At 37.3% G+C, this 20,375-nt stretch overlaps 2 protein-coding genes and 1 non-coding gene across 3 annotated transcripts; 2 read left to right on the top strand and 1 right to left on the bottom strand.

Moving 5' to 3' along the window:
* Positions 1-789: 789 nt before the first annotated feature.
* On the bottom strand, positions 790-900 carry trnal-caa. Its single transcript has 2 exons — positions 863-900; positions 790-835 (listed from the first exon to the last, which is right to left on the bottom strand). It is a non-coding gene; the product is annotated as a tRNA-Leu (tRNA).
* A 226-nt stretch (positions 901-1,126) lies between these two features.
* On the top strand, positions 1,127-3,924 carry LOC121952815 (cytochrome c oxidase subunit 7B, mitochondrial). Its single transcript, XM_042499655.1, has 3 exons — positions 1,127-1,229; positions 2,914-3,029; positions 3,717-3,924. Exons 1-3 carry the CDS (start codon positions 1,193-1,195, stop codon positions 3,801-3,803), a joined length of 240 nt encoding a protein of 79 aa, XP_042355589.1. The 5' UTR covers positions 1,127-1,192; the 3' UTR covers positions 3,804-3,924.
* An 838-nt stretch (positions 3,925-4,762) lies between these two features.
* On the top strand, positions 4,763-20,240 carry pgk1 (phosphoglycerate kinase 1). Its single transcript, XM_042498748.1, has 11 exons — positions 4,763-4,947; positions 8,775-8,825; positions 9,044-9,199; positions 9,555-9,699; positions 12,181-12,284; positions 12,376-12,495; positions 15,465-15,579; positions 17,541-17,720; positions 17,809-17,986; positions 18,676-18,774; positions 19,488-20,240. Exons 1-11 carry the CDS (start codon positions 4,883-4,885, stop codon positions 19,526-19,528), a joined length of 1,254 nt encoding a protein of 417 aa, XP_042354682.1. The 5' UTR covers positions 4,763-4,882; the 3' UTR covers positions 19,529-20,240.
* Positions 20,241-20,375: the final 135 nt, after the last annotated feature.

The raw sequence follows: 20,375 nt of genomic DNA, 5'->3' as shown, positions 1-20,375 counted from the left end.
TTTTTAACAGTAAACATTTTTAGAAAATCAATGAAATAACATGAACTGTTGATGCAATTAACATACAATAATCTGACATAATTGGACTGACACTCATTGATGAAGTCACATACAGTATACTTTAGGATCTACTACAGTTGGGAGTCACCAGAGAACCAATGATATGATATTATCACAATACTTCAGTAACTTGACAGTATTATTGCCATTTTAAATGTCTTCCGATATGCTGGGTTTTGTCATAATTTATAGATTGCCATTTATTACCTTTTTCAACAGCCAATTATCTCTCCAAAGGAAAAACTTATCAACATCTGTTTTATGTAATAATATAAAGTTTTAGAGAAAATATTTCTCACTTCAGTCGACTATTTAAGCATTTTTTCAAGGCCATTCCCTGTTTTTTTTATTATTATTATTATTTATTTATTTATTTATTTTGATTTTCTTGTAACTTTTTCTATTTTTTTGCACAAATGTTTTGGTCATGTAATGTTAAATTGCTCAATACCTTCTGTATATCTATCTATATTCTATTTTTTTAAAGAAATCAAGCCAATTGGCTCAGGTTTCATGTACGTTAATATACACCACTGTAATCATGCTTGTTTCTGGCAAATACCAGTTTGTCCCTTGGCCAGATGTGAAATTAGCCACTAAAAAACAATTAGACTTAACAATTAGAACAAAACACCGCGAGTGCTGCTGCAATATATGAGCTTTTTCTTTGGAGGTTAACACCGTGTTATTGCTATGGTTGTTACTTATGTAAAATAGTCAAAAGGTATGTGTCAGAAGTGGGATTCGAACCCACGCCTCCATTCGGAGACCAGAAGTCCCGTTTCAGTGGAAGGTTGTCAACCTTGAGTCTGGCGCCTTAGACCACTCGGCCATCCTGACACGGTGACAAAATGGCTTATCAGTTAAATATTTATTTGTGATACAATACCATTTAGTAGTTGGATATTTGATTGCGTTTCTAACACACATAACTGATAATTATCTTGTGTGCGTGTTTCATTTTATCTGTGTCTAAAAGTTAGCGTTTCTCTTCCGTTTTCACATTATTTAACATTAAGTTTGGGTCGGCGGATGCTCGCACTCGCAGTCGTAATTTCCGCTGTGTGTACGTGCGGCGGCCATATTTTTCTACCGTTCTTCAAGGGTATCTGAAGGCACAGGGCTAGACGACATGTACCGATTTGCTAAAGCTGCTGTGAACATCACGGGTAAGTAAACTAGTTTTGTGCAAGTGTACGTTGTCGGTATATATCTAGGACTATATACAGTTTAATATCAGTCCACTAACAAGTTTGACCGGCCTGCCTTTGGTCGGTAACCGCGGTCAACGTGCTAACGTTGGTAGCCAAGCTAACATTAGCATCTTCCGCAAAAGTCGAGATAACTCTCCAAAACAGTTATTTTTATTTAATTGTCTTGAATTTTCTTCCTTAAACACATCTAAAGTGCCACTCGAAGCAGCTGTTTTAGTATGCCTTTGTTTCTTCATCCATAGATCTACTTTAGCTCAAGTGTTAGCTACATTTGTTGTAATGTTAGCTACAATTTAGTAATATTAAATTTCCCTTTCGTTTAACGCTAGTGATGAAAATATTCAAAAGTAAAAGAAAATTAAAGATCTCGCCAAACTGTGTAACTGATGTCCATGAAATTAGACTGATTAAGGAAGGGCAAATAAGGACACTTGACATCTGGCTAACAGCCTATTTTGCAAAGAAATGACTCGCAGTGTTTTCAGACAGCACTTGAAGTGTCACCATTCACAGTTTGAAGAAAGGTTTTACTTTGATAGATTAAAAGTGATATAGCATTTACTAGTCTAATTGAAAATTATGCCTTTTCTCTGAGGAACAATGCAGTGACTTGCACATTTTGTCTCAAACTACAAGTTATGGTGATTTTATATACCATATTTACATCTGGCTCCAAAAAGTCAAGGTGCCTCAGTGGGAAAAGGGTGGTACAGTCTCCATATCTATGCAAATATTTTGAATTATTATCACTGTACACTGAACATATTTTTAATGCGTCATACTTGAACTCTTGAACAGTCTTTGGTCAAAGTTTTGCACATTCTTGTGCAAAGATAGACATATTGTACAAAGTTTCATAACCTTTTTCATATTTCTTTTGTTATTTTTTATTTTATTGTACACATGCACACATATGTATATGTGTGTATACACACACACACACACACACACACTTTTTATTTTTCTCACTATGTGTTTTGATATGGACCAAATCACCAGGGAAATTCCTTTTATGTAAAAACCTGAACATGATTCTAATTCAAGGCTATCCGGAGTCACTGTTATTTATGATGTAACTAGTTGTGGTAGTTGCTGTTGTAGTTGTGTTTCTGTAGGACATTATTGCAGTCTTTTTATGAAATATATATCCTGAATTAATCAAATATTATGCTAGCCATGACTCTGGTAATGCAGATGAAATAAGATTAGAGTCAGAAGAAGAGCATGTAGCTCAAAACATCACTGGGTTTGTGAGTATCTCAATTTAAAAAAAAAAACTGAATTAAGATTAAAAATTGTGAACATAGGATTCAGATTAAGAGAAGATCCAAAAGGCTCTTTTATCTTTTTTAAAAGAAGATGGAGGTATTTGTAGTGCATTGTCAACTGTTTTACAAAAAAAATCATGTAGTTATTGCCTGTGATTGTGGAGAAGATGTTGTAAACTCAGACAGTTTATGACGATGTCAGAATATCTAGTTTTATGATCATAGTAGCTCATGTCACTTCTCATTGTAGGTGTATTTATATTCAGTTTTATTCAAGCCGTTTTCATTTAGTCTCCATAAAGAGTACTGCAAAATACCATAAACTACAAAGTTTTTAAGAATTAAAGCCACTGTGTTTTCTTGTCGTCCAGGTCAGGCTGCCAGGCAGGTGAGGCATGGATCCACGGCTCCTCAGAACTTCCACACCAAGTACGGCACCGGCCTGATGATCGGCGGAGCTGTCTTCTGCACAGCTGTTTGGTCATATGTAAGTGATGCAGTCGTGTTTTGCCATGTCATAACACATTTGCTAACCACTGGTGAATTTTAGCAGTTTCCTGATATGTCTGACAATGTTTTATTATTTTACCATAATGAAAGCCTTTAAATGTGCACCAAGGTGTTTGAATTTTAGACAAATCATATATCATATTCATATTTGGTTTATTTGCTCATTTCAGTGAGTAATTTCCAAAATGGCAAGAAAAACCCGTGATACATGTTTTCTTACAAATTTTCTACGCATTTCATGAACGAATAGGGGCAGGAAGAAGAGCAAATTATACCTGCCCTTTTCTTACTGATAACAGAAGCTATTGTGGCTACAGATACAAATGGCCAACTTTTCTACATTTACCTTTCTTTTTTCACAAATCATATTAAATTTAGCAATAAAAAAAACAATCAATTATAGTCATCCTTACATTACTGTTACCCAGAAAGTTCATAGCATCCCATTCTATGACGACAAATAGTATTTATAAGATTTTTTGTGTTAATGCTAAAAAAATACATAGTTTAGTTTAAAATTTGGAAACAGATATTGTGTCTTTGGTCTTTATCTTAACTCTGGTGTGAGCTTGGATTTAAATGTGGGATTTCTTTGCAATAACGAGTACATACATTTCCAAAACAGTTTCATTGCCCCTAAAACTAGTTATTTGTCTTCATGCAGGTGCTGACTCAGACTGGAATCACCTGGAATCTGTCGCCAGTTGGGAAGGTCATGCCCAAACCTTGGAGAGAGTCCGAGGAGGAGTGAAGAGCTGTCATGACGGACCTTTGTCCCTCCTAATAAACCTTTGGTTGTACAGATGAATAACAGTGAATGCCTGTGTTAATTCCAACATGTTATTTTGTCCAATAAATTAAGTGTAATTCTACTGAGCATTGTTTGTGTTTTATGAAGATGTGTGAGTTCTCTGCACACTGTAGCAACCATCTGACATCAGAGAGTGTATCATCACACTGTTAATAGGTTTCTCTCGTGTCCCATGTTGAAAGGGTGGTAAAGTGTATTTGTGATAAGTCGTATTTGCAAACAACTGTCCCACAAAATAAGTTACACCAAGAAATTTAATTTCAGGCCCTCTTTCAATATTTACTTCAATTATCATGAGTTTTTTAATTTGGGTTAATTTGACAGCCCCCAAAAATGATAAATTTGGTTTTATTTAAATTTAATTAAATTAGTTTATTATAGTCAATGTTCTAAATGAGCCATTATTCACAATAAGTACTTTTACTTTTGGTATTTAAATATGTTTTGATGTCAGTACTTATGAACTTTTAAGAGTTTAAATGCATGAATGTGTGACTTTTACTTGTGGGAAAGGTCAAAGTTCTCCTTTCACCACTAATTTTATTGTAGTACTGTTTTTTTATGTAATGTACTACTTACTTTTTTATTTTCTTTTTTCCCCAGCACAAATAATTGACATTCAGCGCAGAACATAATAAGAAATAATAATATCAATACATAGAACAATAAAAATCTTTATTTTTTAAAAAAACTATTATAAAAACCTAATGTACTTACTGTTTTTTATTCAAATGTACTTCAACATTTTATAAGGCAAATAAAGTCATCAGGGGAGCGACCAATCAAAGAGAGCGATATATCTACGTCACAGAACAGACAACCATTGCGTCCAATCGAATACCCCGCTGCGCTCCTGCTGTAGCCAATCAGCAGCGGGGGAGTGTCCCGGTGCCGCCCAGCCGCTGCTCGTCTGCTCTGCACTAAGGTCACTGCTGTCACTCGGTAGCTAACCAGCCGAAGGAAGCGGAGGAGACCCAGCTAAGGAAGGTGCAGGAAAGAAACGGCATAAAACCAGCAACATGTCTCTGTCTAACAAACTCACCCTGGACAAGGTGGACGTCAAGGGAAAGAGGGTCATTATGAGGTGAGCGGTTAACGTCTAGCTAGCAGGCTAACCGAAAACGGGATTCATTGAAGTTAGCTAGCTAAGTGATATTTTGGGGATGTTCAACTCTATCTTTCTTGTGGTAAAAACCTGCTTTGTACTCTAACAGTGACACAAAAGTGAAGGTGTGTATAAATAACGGTGTCTGAGCTTGTACAAACCGTTGGACAAGACGACAGGAAGTGAACTTGTTGGTTGTCACGTTTTTTCCCATCCATCGCTGGTTCAGTAACGTTACGTGCCTGTGAGGAGATGCTGCATGGATGCAGCCGTCTGCATCCTGCATGAGTCAGTACTTTCCATTAAAGTACAGTTACATCACTGCAAAAATCCAAATAACCCTGTAATATGTAAATGACACGCCCCTTAGATAATTTGAGGAAATTCTGTGGTAATATGGGTATTCTTTTTTTATTCATATGTGAATTATGTAATCGATTAGTTTGTAAAACCATCGATTTAATGACAATTTCTAGGAAATATGAGTGAAGTACGTGAGGAGTTAGTGCTGTTTCCAACACTGAGGACTTCAAACGTGTATTTTAGTCAGTGCTAATATGTAATCAGGTACATTTACTCAGGTACTTGTACAAAGTACAAGTATAAAATTGTATGTATAAAATGATCATATTGATTTTATGCCACTTTTTACTTCTTTTAGTCTTTATTTTGCAGCCAAATTGTACTCTTTACTCCACTTGTACTTTTACTACACTATATTTACTGATAACATTAGTTACTAGTTACTTTGCTAAGTCAAGTAAGTAATACATAGATGCAACCAACTGCATCTGGTTAGAGTCAGTCTTTCAAAATTAAATTACAGTAGAATCACTACAATAATCAAGTGGTGCATGTAATAATAAAACTCAGTGGATTTGTGACACACTGCACTAATAATCTAGCTTTTTTTAAGTAATATGCAAATTATGTAATCTATTAGTCTTTCAAGTTATGACACATTCCCAATCTTTTTGAGCTGTAAGTGCTGTTTTCAAATTGTCTGAGAAACAATTATGAGCTCCGAATCAATCAATCACTTTCACAACTAATTATTTAGTCTATAAAAAAAGTATAAAATTGTGATAAAACGCCTGTCACAAGTTCCCAGAATCCAGTATTTTGATATCCTCTTATTGCTTGTTTTGTTCAACCAAAATAGCCTAAACCACAAAGATATTCAGTTTATAATGATACAAAACAGAGAAAGGCACATTGGAGAATCTAGAGACAGGCCATGTGTGGTGTTTTTGCTTTAAAAATAACCCCAAAACTGATTTAAATAGTTGCAGATTAATTTTCTTTTTATTTACAAATTGTCTGTAGGCGTAATCATCAGTTTTTTGGCATTCGTACTTAGTAAACTGTATTAACAGATATTGATGGGTTATTTATTGAAAGATTAATTCGTTAAATTTGTTTTACTTGACTAATTCAATGTACACATCAGCCAACTTAAAAGCAACAAGCTGATTTAGTGCCTTGCTCACAAGCAGTGAAGTCCACATGTGTTTTAATCCCCTCCTCCCTAGTCCAAGGACAATCTCTTTAGCTGCAAGGACGTCTTGCTGCCTGTCTTAACACAACTTAAAGTAGTTTTTTTGATACTTAAAAGGTGCAGTTATACATATCAGAAATACAGCACTGTTATATTTTATAATAGCAAAGTATCTTTACTTGCTGGATATTTCTATGGACTGTAATGGCCATTTATGACGGAAGTGCTCTGGAAACCGACACCCTCTGTGGAAATGTCACAGGGCCGTTTTGGTTTGCCCAGCTTGGTGAGGCAACGGCAGGCAGCATAGGACAAGGTTCACCAGCGACAGCAGCCCCCAGCTCGCTGTGCTCAGTGCTAAAAGGTCAAGTACTCTCAATGCTGAGTTTTTCTCAGTGCAGAGACAATAAGTTAATTCATATCACACCCAGGGCCTGTCACAACATGCCGTGTATTCAGTTTGCTGTGTGTTTTATGAACTTCCGACTGTAGGCAGAGTGTAAGGGAAGTATTGTGGGAGCTGCTGGTCCAGAATTAAAAAGTGGGAATGGGGGCGTTGCTGTAGAGACCCGGCAGTGTCCGACAGAAATCTCTGTTCAGCAGCCAAATCCAGAAGAGGCCAGGGACTGATTTCCTGAAAAAGCATTGCATACGCTCACCCTACATTCCTCTTATCTCATAGCTCACTGTAGTATCATTAAAAGCACTGTTTCTTTAAAACAATAGAGTTAAAGTTGAGTTAGTAGTCAATAGTTGAGTTACTATCAATAAATGGAGCCAAATGGGCAGTTTGTCTAAAGCTAAGACACATTCATATTTTAGTCTATCGCTCTGCTACTAATGAAGTTAATTCACTTAACCAACTGACAATTGGGAGTTGTAACAAGTCATCAAACCCAATAGCAGTGTAGGTAAGAAGGAACGAAATCTAAAACTTATTAAATAATTTTTCTTTTTGGGTGGTAAATAGGGATGCAACAATATTGGATTTTTTTTGCTGATATCCTATATGCTGATATATAACAATTCATGTGGTTAATAACCGATGTCAATGTCGACTTTTTTTTAGTAAATTTTTAGTAAACATCAAGTCTCTTCTGTAGTGGAATTACCATCATGTTATAAATACGTGATGGCCCTCCAGCAGATAGAGACATAAATTGTAATGCTTTTCAGCGCACGTAATATTTTGTTATTGTGAAAAATAAGAAAAAAATACTTCAACTTAAGGCTGATGTTTTGCACATGTTCACTTTGTCATTAAAAAAAACCAAATAAATAAAACTATCAATTTGTCATATAGGCAGAAATCAGCATGTTGATTCTGATATTTCTTTCTTTTTAAGCCACTATCAGCCGGTAACTGATGACATACCTATATTATCATGCATCCCTAGTATTAAGTTTGCCCTTAGTTAATCATTGCTGTGAGCAACTGCAGTTTTTTCAAGGTATAAATCATCCAGTGAGCTTATTTTTGCAGCTATCCCTCTGATCCCTCTGTCTAAATCCAGTGTGTTTGTTAAAAGAAGCAGCAAAACCTTCAATGATTTGCAGATCCGCTCTCAAAGCAACAGATGACACAAAATAAGAGCGGAAAACTACCGCAGCTGCTCGATGGCACGGGAGCTGTTGAGCCACGGAATTGCTGACTGTTAGGTTTCAGGCTAAGACAATGGACTGTTGTTGTTATAGCCGTGTGTGTGTGTGTGTGTGTGTGTGTGTGTGTGTGTGTGTGTGTGTGTGTGTGTGTGATCATGCGTCTCAGTGCATCAGGTCCTTTAGACAGGGAGGAGGGAGGTGGTTATGTAACTGCTTGAAGTACGAGGGATGCCGCATGTTCTCATGAGCTGCCAGCGTGCAGCGCTGCATGTGCATCCAGCTGATTGGTCAATTTAACATAAAGACACTGTGGCTGAATTATTCTGTCTGAACATGTCTTTTGTACTGATGCCAAATTATCGTACAGTAACTAGACTGCAGTACAGCAGCAAAACAAGTTGTAATGTAAGAGATAAAAGTGGTGGTAAAAAAAATCCTGCCTTGACCTATTTCTCTGAAAAAAATAAGAAAAAAAAGGTTTCTTCTTCCCTACCTTCATATATGTATTTACACTTACAGGTTTATTTTAATCAACATGAACATGGACTGCTAACAATACAGTTTTGAAGTCGTCACAATGTATATTTTAGCCATTAGTTTCAACATTAATTTCAGCTTGAACTTTATGTTCAAAAACTTAAGAAAACCAGAAGCGAGACATTGATAGTGTGTTTCTCTCTGGTAATTACGTTTTCTTCTCTTTCAGGGTCGACTTCAATGTTCCAATGAAAGACAAGACGATCACAAACAACCAGAGGTAAAGTCCATCTAACAGTACTCTGTAATCTTAAATAAAAAAGAAGTCAGGCTTTATCCTTTCACAAACAACCAAACAAAAACATTTTTATTAATGGTGTGTGTATGTTTTTTTTTTTTATTGATTAGTTAAATGTAGGATAAAAAAAATCTTGGCAGCAGAGTGCAGAGTTTCTTCAAGAGAAGAGGTTGAAGAAGTGTGTTTTGTCTGAATTTCAGGATCAAGGCAGCCGTTCCCTCCATCAAACACTGCCTGGACAACGGAGCCAAAGCCGTCGTGCTGATGAGCCATCTGGGCCGACCTGATGGAAACTTTATGCCTGAGAAATACTCCCTCGAGCCCGTCGCCGCCGAGCTCAAGACCCTGCTGGGGAGGTGAGTCCATGAACTGCATATATGATTTCCATCTTCGGATGCATTCAGTTAATTTCCTAAAGCCTTCATGAATTAAAAACTAGAATGTTTATGCTTTTGTATTGAAGAAATTAAAGTTAGAATCCTAAAAAAGTTTTGGTTGTATCATCAAGTGTTTTTCTATACCTCCAAGTCCCAGACTTCTGCCAAAATCTCACTCATATCAACCCCAACATGCCTACTTTCTTGAGATTACAAACTAATTATTTAATGATCACAAATAGAGGAAGATTGTAAAATAATGTCTTTGATTGAGAGAACCCACCAGGAATTATTACATATACGTTTCCTCACTGTTTCCTCTGTGATTCTGCAGGGACGTCACCTTCCTGAAGGACTGTGTGGGTGCGGAGGTGGAAGCTGCCTGCGCTAACCCCGCCACCGGATCCGTCATCCTGCTGGAGAACCTCCGCTTCCACGTCGCCGAGGAGGGAAAGGGCAAGGACGCCTCTGGAAACAAGGTAAATTGCTCAGCTTTTTCTGATTGAGGGCACAGGCGTTGATTTTTGGTTTTGTCAAGTTAACAGTGAGAGTTCGATGTCGCGCTCACACAGGACGCAACGTGAACGTTTCATGTGGCAAGTTTACATACAAGGTCAGTGCAAGGAGATGCAAACTAACGCTGGTTGGCGCGATGAATGTGCATTTTGCGTCTTCACGCAAGTTTAAATTTTTCATCTCGAGCTAGAATTTCGCTTGATGCTGTGTTGCGATAGCCTGTCAGTTGAGATTTTGACGTCACCGAGATCCAGAAATGAAGGATAAACAGTGTGGCTGTCTGTGGACATAAGCAGCGTCACTCTGCATCAGCACTGTATAGGGACAGAATAAATAAGGACCTTAAAGGCTCCGAGATCAGAGAGAAAAGCTATTATATTACATTTAAGAATAGAGACTTACAATACAAAGAGTATAGAGATTAATAACTAAATTATGTTTTTAATCTGCATTAAAATAGGAGAATTAGGCTGCTTCAATGTCAACAGGACTGTTTTTGTGCAAAACACTGGCTGTTCTTTGGCTTTCTTTTCTGACTGGTGATTCACCTGAAAGACAACGTAGACTCACTCCAGCTGCAGCGTCCTTCTAAAATAGCTGTGTCACCGTCTCATGATGTCATGGTCAGAGTGCTGCAGAGACGCTGGCTGTGTCTGAAATCTCCCATTTGCAATCTACTGCAGAGCACTATGTTAAATTAACATCTTTATTTATGAAATGGCAAATATACAACGCAGCTTTTTAAAAAAAAATCCACAACACAAATTCTTGTCTTCAATAACCATGTAATTTAATGTAATATGGTGCTGCATTTGTCTATGACTGGGATTCATAAGCATGTTCAAAAAATCTGTGTGCTGCTCACTATAAAGGAGAATAGTGTGTGTTTATTACACAGGAAATAACGTATGGTTGAGTGATGACAGACACAAGTTTAAAAGCAAAACGTTCAAAAAGGTTTTTTTGAACTGAAGAGAAAAAGTGACATCTCAACTTGCACTCTGGCGGCAACCAGGAAGGGACTTAGAGTATTTCTTAGTCATTACACTGAGATGCAGATGGTCTAAAATATAACTACAGATCCAGACTCAGGACCGTTCTCACACATGATATGAATGTTGGCCTGCTGAAAATCAGCAGCTTTGACCTGCTGACATTTACCCTGAAGGTCAGCGGGTCGTCATGGCTGGACATGTTGCTTTTCCTGTCCTGAGAGGCCTGGTTGGTATGCAGCCTGTGTGGGATGGTTTATACTGTAAAGCTGCTACTGTATCAGACTGAAATAACCACAGAGGAAGAATCGCAAAGTGGGTCCCAACTCCCTATGATAATACTAAACAGTGCATAAACAACAAATACAAGAATAATTTCGTTTCTAACAGAGCATTTGGTGGAAAACTCGAAACACAGCAGTAAGTTACGAGTTTTTGTCTGTATAATCTGAAGGGGGAAAACTGTAGCATGCAGCACTTGTCTGACATTTGAACGACACTGAAGAACTCTCTCGACCTTTTTCTGCCCTCCACTTACACAGTCACGACCTTCAGCTGTTAAAGTGCAGCAGAAACATGATCCACAATGACTAACTCAGTGTTTTACTGATCATACAGACACACACGATGCAGACTTGATGCAAAGGATCTTAGAGATTGGAGGCAGTAAGCCGGAGCTCTAATGTTTTGCCTCAATGAATTTCCACAAAGCAGATCAAGCACTGTTATCTCCTGAGATGTGTCTGACAAATCAAGAAGCATTTCATCTTGTGATCAATGTAGTTATTGGAGGATGGCTGAGAAAAGAGGCAGTTCAAGGTTTCTATATTGGTACACAAGGGTAAATTTGTTGTGCAGAGAGGAAATTCAGCAATCCACAAAAAGACATCACAACTATACAGAATACAAATACATAAATACATAAAAACAAGTATGATCATGTTAGGGTTTATTTTGGTGAATTAATGCTTTATTGCTGTATTTAAGAATTGAAACCATTTTTAATGGAAGCATTAGTAAAAAGGCTCTCTTTTGAAAATAACTTTAAAAAAGGGTGATATTCACCAACCAGTTGCATTTTTTTAAATATCATAATAAGCAAATGCACACAGTATGAATATCGTCAACTTTCATGTCACAGTTTACCTTAAAACTGGTATATCACTGCAACCCTACATCTAGTATCACAGTAGTATCCAAGCATAAGAGCTCCTATGAATGTCATGACAAGAATACCTTTACACACACAAACACACACACACACACACACACACACACACATATACACACACACACACACACACACACACACACAAAAGTGCATCATCTTGTGCTGCCTTTGTACTACATATTTCAATGACCTGGCTACTCAACTTATGAACAGTTTTATGTGGGAATTATTTTCTGTCTACTGAACAAAGCCCACCAACCGTCTTTGTTTTTGTCCCTCAGACCAAGGCCTCCCAGGGAGATATCGACTCCTTCAGAGCATCTCTGTCCAAACTGGGCGACGTTTACGTCAACGACGCCTTTGGCACAGCGCACAGAGCCCACAGGTGAGCAGGATGGTGATTAATGAAGGACAGAAGCAACAACACTGGTGATGATATTCTGATAGTGATGTCTTCTCTTCCTCTTCTCCCCCAGCTCCATGGTGGGAGTGAATCTTCCTCAGAAGGCGGCTGGTTTCCTGATGAAGAAGGAGCTGGACTACTTTGCCATGGCTCTGGAGAAACCTCAGAAGCCCTTCCTGGCCATCCTCGGAGGGTGAGAACAGTTCGTTTCAACAGTTCATCAAATATGATGGTGTTAGTGGATGATCATGCTGTCTAACTGGCTACAGGACACATGTTGCGCCTTTCTGTGCAGGTTTGTTTAAATTGCGTAATAGAAGTGCATATGAACGGATTCAGCCCGCAGACGGCGAGCTCCAGTATTAAGCGAAGTGGTGCATTATTTGGACGCTTATTTGCTTTTAGGACACAATGTCACTATGTTCCACTCAGGAGTAGCTGCTCAAATGTGTCAAATGTGACACCTAGTGGTAATATTCAGTAAACTGGTCCGTTTCCGTGTTTGGCTATATTTCGGACTTGTTTAGTCATTTTACACCCGCTCAACCCTTAAAATGTACATTGTTCACAACAAAGTACTCTACCAGTAATTTGCATGTATTTGATTGAGCATTGTTTTGTATTGGCAGAAAATATCATGTTGCATCACATTTCAACCACAATACAACATTTATTTTAACCTCCTACACTTTTGCAGTGTTAAGCTGCTGGTTGGATTTAGACTAAAACAAGAGACAGAGACTGCACCAGGCTAAAACAACACCAGTTTTTACTGTAAGCACTGTTTGATTTTAAGAGGAAACCTCCTCGACAGTGTTTTCCTCTCCCTCTCCTGCGGTTTAGATATCATCACACCGCAGCCTCTTTTTTTAAAATACCCAGGTGGCCATCCAGGAATAGAGACTATAAGCTCATTACGCAATCTGTGGTGTCACAGTACAACTGCTTTCTTCGAGACTCTCCCTCTGCTCAACACCGAGTGCGCAGATGGTGAACAGGCAGAGAAGAGAGATCATACACTGTTTAAATTTTTTCTTTATTGGTTTACATCCCACACTTCTTATTTCAGGAGTATTTTCAGGGTTGTGTGGTCAATGATGAAGTTGAACTGGTTGTGTGTTGTTGAGTGGACAGAAAAGAGCAGTTTTGTTTCATGCAGATATACAAATATTGCATATAAACAGACATAAACATAGAGCTAGTGTTTATTATTAACAGGAGGCAAACTAAATTATTACATATTACATAGGTTTAATGACAGAAACTATAATAATTTAGAGTTCCCAATCATTAAAACATCTGTAATTAATAATGACAGGTTTCCCGCAGATCCTTAAAAAAGGTCTTAAATTCATTAATCTAAAAATAAGGCCTTAATTGTGATTATATTGACTTCGATTAATCTTTCAGAAATCTTAAAAATGCTTAGACATGGGAAGTAGGAATTTCTGAATCATTTTTTCCAACAACTGTCCAGTAATCCAAGATGTTTCCCACCCCTCTTAGTACACCAAATAAATTTTTTATGATAATATGATATATTCATCGTCTTATTTGTGTTCCACTTTAAAACGGGTTGTTTTTTTAGCATGCAATGTAGATAATCTTTTTTTTTCACTGGACAAAAAAGTCATGTTTTATGTTACAATAAACATTTGGTCAAAATAAAATAGAAAAAATTAATGAATAAAATAAAATTCTTAAAACATTGGTCTTAAACTCCAAGTCACATTAAACAAAAAGACTTAAATCTACTGCAAGAACCCTGAATGAGTAGGCTAGAGGTTTTAACCACAGCAGAAAGTCAAGAAAAATATTTCTTGTTTCAATACAACAAAAGCACCAAATTTCTGCTTCCTATTACATTTTATATTTGTTTTCCTGTGCTGGTTCGAGTTGTGAGAAACGGCGAGTGAAGCTGCTCAAACAGCGGGTCAGTTTTACTGAGCTGCTGGTGTCTGCATGTGGGTTTTGGCTTTGTTTCAGAGTCCATTTTAACTCTTAAGTGCATTGTGCAACTGTCACTCTCATTCAGCGTCGAGCAGCACAGCCAATCACCTTCCTGTAGGTCACAAACAGAGGACATTGATCATTAGTGTGTAATGATAAGCCAGTGAACAGCTGCAGAGTTCATTTGATGATGGTGAAACTGATAAATCACTTTTTCCGTAGGCTTATCCTCTGTCTGTGTGATCAAAGATTTTATCAGTAATGATGTGTTGATGCAAAGTCAGGGTTGGGCTGATTTTTGGTGGAATCCTTTGTGTCCAAATTGATGATCCCAAGAAATTTATAATCAATAACTGACTAGAATGAAGGAGGTCAGCTTGAGTAACAGGTTTATGAGAGGCCAAAACAGACCTACACAATGATTTAAAATGCTACGAGGTAGTGTATTGCAACTCTGGAAAAATATCACAGTGAAAACTACATGCATTTTATGCTTTGTTGCAACAATTGAGAGGTGAACATTAGTCATATTTCAAGTGAAAAGGCCAAAAATTCACCAGTGCCAACACATTAATTCTCTTATCTTATATGACAATAAACAAAATATCCTGTTAAATAAACAAAACAAGCAGTTTCAAAACATTGCTATCTTCTGTTTTAAGATATTGTGATGTTTTTTTTAAAACTATTTATTTACATTTATACTGTTATATTACATTCTGTAGACCAACTGATTACTCATTTAATTTAGAATCTAATCAACAGATTAAGTGGATGCTGAAAATATTGGTCGATTGCAACAGCCAAAACGTAGCCTTATTAAAATTTAATTTTGATTAGGGGTTGACTGATATTGTTTTTTCAAAGCCAATACCGATACTGATTATAAGTAGTTATTGAGGCAGATAACCGTTATTTGGAAACGATATGCATTTACAATAAAAATGGAAATATTTCCATCAAACTTTAGAATTTGTAGTATAAAAAACTCCAATGCAAAACTTTGTTCAAATGCCTTTAGCAAATGTTTAAACTGAAACTTTCAACAGGGAGTTCCCTGCAACTTTTTTTTAATAAAGTTAAGTGAAAATTTAAATAAAAATGTACATATCAGACTATCTCAGGCTTGCTTTTGTTTTTTTTAACTTTTCCCCGTTGTATGAGCTTCTTATCTATACTGATGTGTGCCGCCTCTTCCTGTCTGTGTTACAGAGCAAAGGTGAAAGATAAGATCCAGCTGATCAACAACATGTTGGATAAGGTCGATGAGATGATCATCGGCGGCGGCATGGCCTTCACCTTCCTCAAAGTTCTCAACAACATGGAGGTGAGGAAGTCAAAAAAACAGTTGAAGTCAAGGTTTCAAAGTTTTTAATTCCTCTCATACTCAGTATGTCTCTACATTGTGCGCTGCAGTGCTTTTTTACAGTTCTGTGCTTTTACATAAATATAAAAAGTACAATATGTATAACAGAGATGGTACACTTTCATAGTGTCTGAAGTTCTGCTGCTCCCTCTGTGCCCAGAGTACGCTCTGCGCTCCAAGAGAGTGGTGCAATTATCCACAGTATATATATTGCAACAGCGCTCCTAATGAATGCTTCAGCTCCAAAAAAATAAAAACAAGACGTGGCACCAGATGTTTTAATTGTGGTGGGCTGCCAAAAATATATGAATGTGTGGGAAACCCTATACATTACATGGTGCCCACAAAGTGTTTCATCTCTGTCTTCCTGATGGATACAACTATCCTGTCGGCGCTACACCACTGTGGCTTCACTGATATAACACGTTTACTTTTTTAACAATTTAACATTTGTTTCATTTCCAAAGCTGTGTGGCTAAAATCTTTCATTCATTAATATAATACTCTATCCTCACTGAAAGAGGCGTGTGTGGAGCCATGACTGCTGTGGCTCCACTAAACTCTTAACCTGCCCACTTTTAGTGGTCTAATAAAAAAGGTGAATTATTTGATTTAAATCCCTCTTCTAACTGTACTCTGATCACATATTTTTCTTTTTTTTATTTCTGGTAAATAAGTCAGTACAGAGGCTAAAGACACTCTAACCTCTTTTTCACTGGGAGTATAAAGTTTTTTTTAAAAAAGGTGATGTTTTTTGTTAAATTCGATGTTTGTTTGTGAAGGAGTGAAAAGGTTTCTTGAATGAATCCTGTATGACTAAAAACCGCTGGTGTTTTCACAAGTTCAGTGTCTTTACCACTCCATGCTGTCGTAATCGAGTTGCAGCACTCGCTGTTGGACATTGGTGGTGTTCAAACAGACTTGTGAAACTGCTTTTGTTTTGTTAGTTTTGTTAGATTGAGAGGCACGTCATGACCTGAAGTCTGACGTCTGACTGAAAGATTTGAAAGTTCAGCTCAGTCAAACTACAAAAGAGCATATTTTCTTACTTCTCAAGCTGTATCTAGCCAAGCAGAGTTTGGGTTTTATTTTATCAGATTTTGAGATATCTTTACCCACCACCACTCCAGTGGCCTGCATACCAACACAGTCAGCAGTTAAAGCAGCAGCTCATCATAGAGATAATTAAAGTACTTAAATGTGCCAAGAATCATACTTTTACTCTGAGTCATGGCTGTCAGATCTGAACAGACATGATTGACATATTTTTATATTTTTATATTTTTAGAGGATATCCATTTATCAGATAAATGTGCATTGATTATGATATAAAAATGATATAAAAAAGATTGCTCTTATAACTCAGAACTTGCGCTAGAGTAATCCCATTTTTCAGTTTTCTTCATTTTCCAAGTGGTAGAGTAAAAGTTGTCTGTACACACAATTTGTCATACTTTTAATGCTTCCAGTAAGGCAAAACATAAACATACAGTATATAGGCTTAAGAAACCTGACTCAATGGCAAGAGTCTCCTGTACACTAGAGTTGGTAAATGTCTTTTTTGAGTCTCCATTGTATGGGTTAACACAGCAATCTCAAGGGGCTGATAGCTTTAAACAGGGGCAAATAAAACAAAATGAATATCTGCATGGCTCGATACTGCTACAGGGAAATGTGGAAATGTGTCCTTTTGTTGTTTGGGTAGACTTACTCCTTTAAACAAAAGCTTTTCTTTTCAAATATTTTTGTTTAGAGGTTAAATTCAGGTCTTGACTGTGATTACCAATCTCTGCTTTCACAAGACTGTTTTAGCACCACCAACGTTTAAATACTAACGTCGACATCTGTAATCAACACCTGTATCTTTCTTAAGAAGATATATATAACATTGATTTAATTTCCTCCCCTCTCTCCCCTGTCAGATCGGTACTTCCCTGTTTGACGAGGAAGGTGCCGGCATCGTCAAGGACCTGATGGCCAAAGCAGAGAAAAACAACGTCAAGATCACGCTGCCCGTCGACTTCATCACAGCAGACAAGTTCGATGAGAAAGCCGCCACTGGCACTGCAACCGTTGCTGGTGGCATCCCTGCTGGCTGGATGGTAAGAAAAGAAGATTTATCTCAATCACTGATGAACAGATTTTATTGCCCTTTTATCGCTTCTGTTTTGGTAACGCTTTCCTCTGCAGGGTTTGGACTGTGGACCAGAGAGCTCTAAGGCCTACGCAGAGGCAGTGGGCAGGGCCAAGCAGATCGTGTGGAACGGCCCAGTTGGTGTGTTTGAGTGGGAAAACTTTGCCAAAGGGACGAAGAACCTGATGGACAAAGTGGTCGAAGTGACCAAAAACAACTGCATCACAATCATCGGTAAGATAGACGAGTGAGGTTTTTAGTTATTTGTTTGTTTTTCACTTGATAAGTCAGTCAGTGTGCTGATCAATCCATTTTGTTGGTCCAAATATACTGTTAGCATGTTGGTATGCTAACAGTGATTCATCAAAGATGTATTTCACTGCTGGAAAGATGGTCTTTTCATAAAGCCATGTGGTAAAAAGAGACAAATACTTTTGAAATCAGTGCTACATGACTAGTGAAAACAGAGAAAAAGGAGGCTTTTGCTCAAGAGGAAGAAAGCCTACAACTACCAGAATGCACTGCACCGTACCAGACCAATAGCAGTCCTGCTCGTGAGTGATGGTGTGTAAATGCGTCCATACCTGTTTGAAACGATGGCAGCCATCTCATTGATAAGCGAACACATGTTTTGTAAAACAATTTAGGTGAGAAATATACAACTCTGTAACAAAATCTTGGTTTATATTTCATTAGTTTTACTGCTTGATCTCATTTTTGTCATTGTGTGGGGAAACAGTATGGCGCTCACTTCCTGTTGACAGACTCGCAGGCAGTGGATAGATGGGGGACAGTTTACCAAAGTTCATTTCATCAACATACACTACCCCCATTGTTATGATACAAAGTCGATTAAAAATCGGTGAAGTATCCATTAGAAGACGTTTGAATAAACCTTTAAAACATGTATAATTTGTGTCCAGGTGGTGGCGACACCGCTACCTGCTGCGCCAAGTGGAACACAGAGGACAAGGTCAGCCACGTCAGCACAGGAGGCGGCGCCAGCCTGGAGCTGCTGGAGGGTGAGTGAGCAATAAAACAACATGATTTTCTATTCTTTTTTTCATTCTTTGTCTTTGTTGTTTTTCATTTTATTTTATTTTATTTCATTTCATTTTTATTTTAATTTTCTTGCATTTTAAGGAATTTTTTAACATTCTAAAACTGGAGTTACCAGTCATGAAAACGAATAAAATGGGAAGTTTAAGAAATAAAGAAAGCTAAAAAATACAAAACATAACAAAATACACTATATAAAAATGAACTGATGATGATGATGATAATAATAATAATAATAATAATAATAATACCAATAATAACAATATTAATATTATTATTAATAATAATATAATGAAATAATAATAATAATAATAATAATAATGATGATGATGATGATGATGATGATGATGATGATGATGATAAAAATAATGATAACTGGTACATGTATGTAAGTTCATATAAAATAACTATTTCTTAACTTTCATTCCATTTTCCCATTTTCCCCATATTTCTTCAAAGATATGAACTTGGTTTCTGATTCTCGTGGTTATTTTTTCATTGTATATATATTTAATTTACAAGATCCCTCCATTTAGAATTTACCAAATTGTAATTTTTCTAATCAGTTTGTTGCAAAAACAGAATGACGTTCATTCACAAATAAAAAAACATGAATCTTAAATCACTCTCACTGAAGCCTGATGATGCGGACTTGTGTGTTTTCTCTGTTTTTCAGGTAAAGTCCTGCCGGGTGTGGACGCACTGAGCAGTGTCTAAACTTCCCATCAGCCTGCTGGTGTTTGGGTGAATGCGTGTTGAAGTGCGAAAGGTGTGTAGCTACTCAGCCAGACTTGTTTCCTCCTGAAACCTTAAAAAAAAACATCTGCTTTTACAGCCATTTAATCTTCTATTCAGTCTTTGTTTTTTAAGTAAAGTTTACTTTGCCTCAGATCTATCGATGTAGAGCCTTCTGCCTTACTGCAACATGCTGATGTAACTCGGCAAGTAGAGGAGTAAAACCTTTAAGACAAAAAGATCAAATGGTTTGTTAAGACGGGAGGTGTTTTTTTTTTTTTTTTTTGCTTTTTTTTGCTCAGATGATAAATTTTTTTCTGTCAACCTGCTGAATAAGCGGCTGAAACACAGCAGATATGGTGTTACTGTCACCTGAATCTGTGTTAAAGCTAGCCGTTCACCCCGAGACACTTAAACACTGGCTCGTGTGAATGTGAGTGTGTGTATTGCTGCGTCACTTTTGCGTAACCATCATGGTAAGCGTCACTGCACCACCCTCAGTGTGTATACATACAGTATATATATATAAAGAAACGGTTCGTGTGATGTGTGCGTGCGTAGGCGTTTTGTTTTCGTCGGCTCTGGTCATCTGTCTTTAAATCTGGTTGTTGGTTTCTGAGCGGCTCAGACGGAGACGTGCCGTTGATCTCAACTGATCTGCTCAGAATAATAAAACCGTCTCTGTGTTTAAAAACGTGTCTGTGACTGTTTCCTCATTTTAAGTACAGGTAGTAATCAGAGATTAATTTTCAATAAAAAAAAAACATGCCATAGCAGTTTATTGTGAAGACAAATCATCCATCAACTCACAGAAAACTAAGTACATTTT

The sequence above is a fragment of the Plectropomus leopardus genome, chromosome 13 (genome assembly GCF_008729295.1).
Source record: "Plectropomus leopardus isolate mb chromosome 13, YSFRI_Pleo_2.0, whole genome shotgun sequence".
Taxonomy (NCBI): domain Eukaryota; kingdom Metazoa; phylum Chordata; class Actinopteri; order Perciformes; family Serranidae; genus Plectropomus; species Plectropomus leopardus.
Note: the sequence above shows the minus strand (reverse complement) of the source record. Positions and strands in the feature narration are given on the sequence as shown.